The 7,985-nt window shown below is 26.9% G+C and overlaps 1 protein-coding gene across 1 annotated transcript; it reads right to left on the minus strand.

Moving 5' to 3' along the window:
• Window positions 1-1,730: 1,730 nt before the first annotated feature.
• LOC132921093 (peroxidase-like) lies at window positions 1,731-7,870 on the minus strand. Its single transcript, XM_060983928.1, has 14 exons — window positions 7,794-7,870; window positions 7,370-7,491; window positions 7,141-7,231; window positions 6,860-7,062; window positions 6,616-6,789; window positions 5,615-5,796; window positions 5,302-5,500; window positions 4,339-4,536; window positions 3,682-3,829; window positions 3,449-3,605; window positions 3,157-3,330; window positions 2,846-3,044; window positions 2,646-2,748; window positions 1,731-1,874 (listed from the first exon to the last, which is right to left on the minus strand). The coding sequence occupies exons 1-14, from the start codon at window positions 7,853-7,855 to the stop codon at window positions 1,811-1,813; spliced, it is 2,076 nt and encodes a 691-aa protein (XP_060839911.1). The 5' UTR covers window positions 7,856-7,870; the 3' UTR covers window positions 1,731-1,810.
• Window positions 7,871-7,985: the final 115 nt, after the last annotated feature.

Here is a 7,985-nt window from a genome sequence, read left to right on the forward strand (position 1 = left end):
GAAATGTTAGAAATTCGCAGAGGTAATATTCACTAATTAATAATACGAGTACAAGCAATATAATGTGCAGGCAACATAATATGTTAAATATCAAAAAATCTTTGACAAAAAATATAGATACCTCATGCCTTCCCTAATCGCGCAAGTCTGCCCGGGGTGGGTCTTGCTACGACGGAGGACAGACGGTGAATGTGAATGCTGTTCGTTTCGCCGGGCCTTTTATACCCGATTCATTAGGGATTACACAATATGCAGGACTGATATTGTGTTCTTTGACAGATAAGAAGAAACCGTAGAAACCCCAATAGTGCAATCGCCGATAAACGCACAATTTATATAAAAGTTATTATAAGAATAAAATAATTATAACAATAATAAAAATAGTAATATTAATAATAATGAGATTAGGAATAAGAATAATAAAAAGGAAAAGTAGAATCTAGAACCTTATCCATGCACCCCCCCCCCCCGCACCGAACGGAAAAATTCCCCCTCACGGACAAAAAATTAAAAGTTAAAATATTAAACAATTATTTATTATGTACAAACTTTTCACGGGATTTTAAGACTTTTCCAGAATTTTTTCCTACCCGTTCTTTTCATATTTGCGTAATTTGCGTCTTTTGAAAGCCGTGCGTATATACGATTTTTTCGCCATTTGCGTTTGTAGCGGTCGCGATCGCGGAAACGAGTACGACCGCCGACGACAGTCCCCCAGACGTTTTTCTTCGTTCTTTTTGATTTTCGTACATAGGATCGCGGACGTCGATCGACGTAAGAGATATTTATTCTATTGTATTATTGCTTAAATTTCCACGTTTTTAATATACATTTGATTCGAAGCCCTTTTGTCGATGTACAATACTGTTTTTTTTTATTCAATTAATTGCATTTTATCGTATTTATATTTTTTTTGTTGTTGTTGGTAGCTAAACTTTTATGTCATATATCTTCATCCACGGGTTGTGCTGTATACCATAAAAGTGTATCTCGACGACGTTTGTGTCGCACAATACTGTATTCATGTACACGGGTGTCATATGTGATAATACATGATTCGTTTTTTGTAGGTGTATTAATTGATGAGTTATTAATAACATATTATATATCTTTATAAATCGTAATTTAAATTATAATGTCATTGGATGATGTGTAATAAATAAATAAGTGTTTCTTTATTTTAAAATATTTTTATGTAATAAATTTAATGATTTTTGGGGATTACGGGTGGCTGAAGAGGATGTGGGGGCTTTGCACCCCACAGAAATGTGACATTGAATTTTGTGTGAAACGTTCGCTCATCCAACACCCACTGAGTCCTCCTTCTAGTTTTTTTCCAAATCAAGCGCTGCATAATATTTTTATCCGGATTTTAATACAAAATCCGACAATATAGGTATCTAAAAAGAGTTTTAATCCATTTTAACTCCCTGAACTTATAATACAATATGGGCATCACCTACCACCCAATAAAATTGGTCGAGCGACTGCCCAACCTGTACCCTGTGTTCGGTATCACTGCTGTCATATATATAAATAAACGGTTAACATGTTCTTGACCCATATTCTGAGTATTAGTTGGATTTTAAATTACTATAGGAATATAGAATTATATCCAAGAATATGAAAACATATTAGTATTAAAATAAAAACAGTATAGCAAGGTTAGGTTAGAATTATTTTGTTTTACTGACTACTACTAATTAGGTACTGAATTTCAACAATATTAATACTTTGTACTCAATTATTAATTTATTACAAAAGACAGCCAGTATATAAGGCATATAAGCACTACAATATTAGGCATATATTAAGATTCTTTCCAAGGATCCAAATTGAGTTTTGGTAGAGAACTGCAAGGTACCAATTTATTTCTGAAAAAAAAAATCGATAATAATTATTATAGATCTATTATTTCATATTTTTCTGATTTTATACAGTATTGTATACATATTTTGTATTATGATAATATTAACTACAGATATATTTAATTTAAATAACTCTATATAGATAAGTATTAGCTACCAGGCACTTAACCTACCTTAACCTATGTTTCCTAATATTAATATTACCTAGATTATATATCATAGATAACAGTGATTAGGCACTGTATTTTTGATAGACAAAATATTTTCCTCTTTGTTTGGTGACAATAAGTACGTTATTATTTAAAAGATAGGAACTTAGCTTTCGTAGCTATTACAATATTATCGGAATTTTTATTTTTTTTTTATAATTGAATATAACATATCAGGTTTCTTTTTTTATATAAACTTTTCATTTGTTTTTGTTTCGTTTATTTGTATTTTATAATACTAGATAGGATCTTAGTAATTCATTTAGTTCAGTATTTACTTCCTTTTTTAAACTAAATTACTAAAAAAATATAAATATAAAACAGTAATTGAGTATAGAGAAAATTATGTTTAAGCACTTTGTTTATATATTTTTCTATGATATATTTTAATCTCAAAATCTTTAAATTTGACATTTTACACCACTAGCAAGAAAAAACATATTCTACGAAAACGATAAATTTCTGATTTAAAAATATTTTTTATTTATGTTCTACCCAAGTTTCAACTATATATTATATTATGTAACTAATAGGTATCTAGAGGTAATATATAAAATTAAATACTCACTGACTACTGATTACATCAAATGCATTGCGTTGTATAGATTGGATGTCTGATGTCATACACATGATTAGTGATAATGATGTTTTTCGTATTTCATCAAGTTGATCTTTTAAAAAAGTTTAATAATATTACGGAGAGTAAAAATAATGCTATTAAGCTTTAAATATAATAATTAGATATCTAACAAAAGTGTCAATCATTACCTGAGCGAAATGACCCTGTTTGGTTTCCAAATTCGTAATAGAATCGATCGCCAAATTTCCATCTGAAAAACATTTCTCCAGAAATACACTGAAACGTGTGACCTAACGAAGATCCCGGTTTCAGTTTTTCTAACAAACCGGCCGCGTAAAAGTCTACATCGTCTACATTCTCGTACAACTTAGCTAAGATATCAACATTCTTCAAAAATAATATGTTTTTATTAATGATTAGTTTAATAGTTATTCGATGAATTCCAAGTGTAATAGTTGGTGTGTTATGTTATGTGCAATTCTTTAACGTAGGTATTTACTTTTTTGGTTATTTGATCAGTAAAATCGTCAAAAGTTTTAGCTTCGCTCAATCCACACAATTGCCTAAATTTATTATATGACGGTTCTCCAAAATCTCTACCACGTTCCAAGTCAAAGCTGACTAAATCGAAGCCTTCTGTTTTATTCGGATCTCTAAATAGGTATTCACTAACCTAAATCAATAAATTATAATAATCGTTGCCATACTTATTATTCATAAATGTTATAGGTAACGTAAATTTAATTTCTTTGAGAACATAAAATAATATAACCAATAAATAATTATCATACCTCAGTTGTAAAATATTGATCTTGGTCCTGTGAAATTTGACTAAGTAAACCTCTATTAAAACTATCATAATTGTCTCCTCTTTGTACTATGTCAGTTCTTGAGAAAAAATCACTCAAACGAATTTTTGACGTAACCTTTCTGGCTTCATTGACCAAACTATAAAAAAATTAATCATATAATATGTACTGTAAATTTAAATTAGTACAAAAAATAGTCTAAATATTATCATTACTCCACATATCCCTGTATTTCGCTATGAAGTGATCTGTATGCAGCACCGGTAAAACTGGTTATAGTAGTTGGATTTAAAAATTCATCGTAATCCATATTAAAACCTTTCTCTAATGGTAATAATTTGTTTGCTTTGGCATAATCTTTTCCTATAATATTTTTAAATATAATACGTAATATTTAAAATAAATTCGTATATTATAATATTATATTAGATAGTACTAAGTACTTATTATAGGAAATTATGTTTTTGAAATATTTTAAAAACTTTTTAAATACTTTTAATTATACTACCAAAAAACAATAACTCATCTTGAAATATTAATAGAATATTTTTTAAATATTCAACTTTTACATTTTTGAATACTACCTATCGATATGTAAATATATATTATTATGTTACGAGTAATGTTTCGATTAGATGCGACGTCCGACAATGTATACATTACCCAATACTCGATATTTTATTGAGTATATTTTATTATGTATAAAAATAGTTAAATAGATATTAGTTTATTTGAACATACTTTATACTAATATATTATAAATATATCTATTTAATGAGTAAGTAACAAGCGACAATATATAAAATATATTTTTAATTGCTTTTTTGTATTAGTTAGGTAGGTATACTATCATTTTAATTATTATGACATACCTAGAAGTCCAGGAACGAATTCATTGTACACCACGTGCTGATACATTCCTATGAGTAATTTTCTAGCTTCTTGATATAATCGCTCGTCGTCCCACGAGGGATTTATCTTTTTGAGATCATCGCACAACATGTTATGTAGTCTCAATAGTGATATTGTTTGAACTGCTATATTGGGATGTTGGTTTACTCTTATATCACCTTATAGATAAATATATTTCAAATGTTAAATTATTAAAGATGTATTTTATTAAGTAATAAGCTGATTAAACATTACACGATAGGTATTAAAATTTAAATAGTTAAATTACATGCATATTTATTTAAGTATTTTAGTTACGATCAAAAATTAAAACATATTAAACGGAAACTCTCAATTCTCATTATTATTTATTTGAAAAATGATAGTATTTCCTAATTTGTTACTAAAATAAAAAAATAAAAAAATAATGTAGATAGTCAAGTGGGTACCGCTTTGCTGTACATTAGGTATCGATTGAGTTACTGTTTTAGGTATGTTAAATTTGAATTCAATAATAGTATTGTATTCAAAAAACAAATCTAAGCAGAAACCGTTTGTTAGCCTATATCGTCAAGTATATTTCATGATAGGTTTTTTTTGTATAGCTATTAAAATAATATATTATAATTATTTAGTTTTACGGTAGTTTGATATATTTTTTCCCGAAAATATTTCATTTATTTTATTATTAGTATTTATTTATTTTAATAATATGTTTTGTATTAAAAGGTTATGACAAACACATATAATAACACATTATTTTGTAAAATCAATACATTCACCGCTCCGACCAGAATCTAAAACTACAATGATTAAAGTTAAAATTATATTATATGTAAACAATATTAATTTTCATGATTATTATTAAGATAATATGAAAGCACTTTCATATAATAAATTTATAATATTCCTATAGAAAACAACATAAATTTAATATAAATTACCGGAACGGTAGCACACAGTCCCATCATTAACTACGTTACATTCTTTTGTTGCTTGTTTAACGTTGGGTAAATATGATTTTCCTTTAGGTCCCAATTGTCTTTTAAGTTTTCCATGAGACAATGTTCGCAAAGAACGTGCTTTGATTTCATCTGAACCATATAATAATGAAGCGTCAATGAAACTGGTAACTCCAATTTGCTGACAAAATAATGAAATACATAAGTTTAATACTTTTTTTATTTTCAGGTTACGATAAAAAAATATAGACTGCATAAGTGCCTAGGTGAGATAAGGGTCTAAATTTATATTTACTTGTCTGACTGGTTTTATGTCACAACCTAGATCTGCTGTATCTGCGGCTCGTGGAATGGACAAACATCGTCTTTTTGGACCATCAGGATCATCATGCGGAATCGTAATTTGAAGACAATCTTGAGGTAGTTTTTCTGGTGTGGAACCATCTGGATTGCAACACTCTAGTGGACTACCATTCTCTTTTGCAATAAGATGGTATAAATATTAATTAATTATTATAATTTAATAATACATTGAATAATTTATTGAATAAACTATCTATTAAAAACATATTTGGGACTTTTTTGATTTTGGTTTCGGTTTAGTTCCCAGAAAAACAAAATGATATTTATTGTTTTAATATGATTTATAAAAATAAATACATTTCTGACCTAGTTCTTCAAAATTATATGTTTTTATTTTTGTTAAGACTGATTTCAACAATTCCAGAAAAATGTCTGCAAACTGGCTTAGTCTGTTAATTATTGGTCATTTGGATTTTATAAAATATTTAAATAATGAAAAACGTTTAATAAATTTCGAAAACGTTTCAATCCCTGAATTAAATTTTACAAATATTCTATTTTTAACTTAAAATAGTCAAATATAATTGGTAATTATGAATTATTTTATAATAAAATATCCTAAAAATGGTAATTTATATATCAATAATTTAAACTTTTTGCCGGTTTTTTTAACACTTAGGAATCTTCAATTAATAAAATTATTTTTTTTAAAGCATCATGAACTAAATTAAATAAAAATTAAATTTTTATCTTTTAGTAAGAAATCAACACTAAATGTTTAAATAAATTACGAAAAACAAACTTAAAAAAAAGTGTAAACCATATTAATTTAATATATTATAATATTGAGTAAAACCTAACATCAACATTTTTTAAAATTTTTTTTTTTTAATATTTTCAAGTGTAATATTTCCGTGTGGTATGTACAACATAATTATAATGTCCAATTACATTCAAAATCTTAAATATATGTTGATACTTTTAAAAACTTACTTAATGTTTTAAAAAAAATTAATTCAGTATCGTGTGCAACCGTTTGACCAAATTGCATAAACAATAGATTATACTTAGGTGAAGGTTTATCCACGTCTGGGAACAAAGTTGTTCGTATTTTTCTTGCGTTTGGTAATTTTTTACCTGATTTTGCTTTTCTTGGTTCGTTTTTACCTTAAATTGTAATTAATTTTTATATTATAAGAACAATATTTAAATACAAATATGTTTATTTTTATTGTACCATCCGAATAATCTGCTTGAATAATTCGTGTGTTTGCTGAGTTAGATTGTCCCCAAATTGGGAATAATAAATTATTACAACTCCCATTTATAGTTCTATATTTAACTGTGGAATCACATACTGGTTTAGGAAAACATTGATCAGCTAGATCAATGTCTTCAGGTTCGAAGAATCCAATAGTATTTGATGGATCCGTTAGTGACCTAATGGATATATATATACACGTATAGCCCGTATTATAGGTATAATACAAATTATTTACAACTATTATTTTTATTTACGGTATTTTAGAAGGATTTTGATCGATAATGAATTCACCACTTATGCAATCATTTGTCTCTTCATACTGAATTCCCAAATTACTGTACGAATCTATACAAGAAATAATTACATTATAATTTTATTATAATCAATTATTTATTAACATAATATTATATTATATTGTTAAATATATAATAATTATAATTAATAATATTATACATGTTATAATTTTAAGATATATTAATTTACCTGTAAACAATTTATTTTCTTCATTTTGAAGTTCGCATGTTATGCTAACAATTAAAACCAACAAAATTGGAACTGTTTTCATTTCTAACGAATATCGAAAATACCACAGTCGTGAAGTGAAACTAATAAACAAATAAATGCTAAATACATATTAGCTCTTATACCTACGCGTGTGGACTATCTTAACCCTACTTGGTATGTATCGGTTTGAATTTTAAATAATATATTTACACAATGCTATCGTACACCTTTTATCATTTTATCACATATCTATATTGTAAGTTTTGAAATATATACAAAGTATGAACTATACTTATACTTGACTTATACTTCCATTTATTATTTTTGTTGTGTGCATTATGGTATTTTTGACTAATGATTTTATATTATTTAGTTTTTAAAAATAATAATCACAAATACCAACACTGTGTCTGTATTCCCAAAACCAAATATTGGCTCTATTATATTATAATTGCGCCAATGCATATAAAGTTCCCTTATTCGACCTTTTTGTACCCAACTACGGTCACGCGTCAAAACACACCGTCAAATCGTAGTAGATGCGATACTGTTTTAAAATATCACGTTAACTTATACACATTTTATCGCTAAGTAA

The sequence above is a fragment of the Rhopalosiphum padi genome, chromosome 2 (genome assembly GCF_020882245.1).
Source record: "Rhopalosiphum padi isolate XX-2018 chromosome 2, ASM2088224v1, whole genome shotgun sequence".
Lineage (NCBI taxonomy): Eukaryota > Metazoa > Arthropoda > Insecta > Hemiptera > Aphididae > Rhopalosiphum > Rhopalosiphum padi.

Coding starts and splice junctions, on each gene's coding strand:
- LOC132921093 (XM_060983928.1), bottom strand. CDS start 7,855: ATGCATTGGCGCAATTATAATATAATAGAGCCAATATTTGGTTTTGGG. Junction 7,232..7,369: donor AGAAAATAAATTGTTTACAG/GTAAATTAATAT, acceptor TTTCTTGTATAG/ATTCGTACAGTAATTTGGGA. Junction 6,790..6,859: donor TCAAGCAGATTATTCGGATG/GTACAATAAAAA, acceptor TTACAATTTAAG/GTAAAAACGAACCAAGAAAA.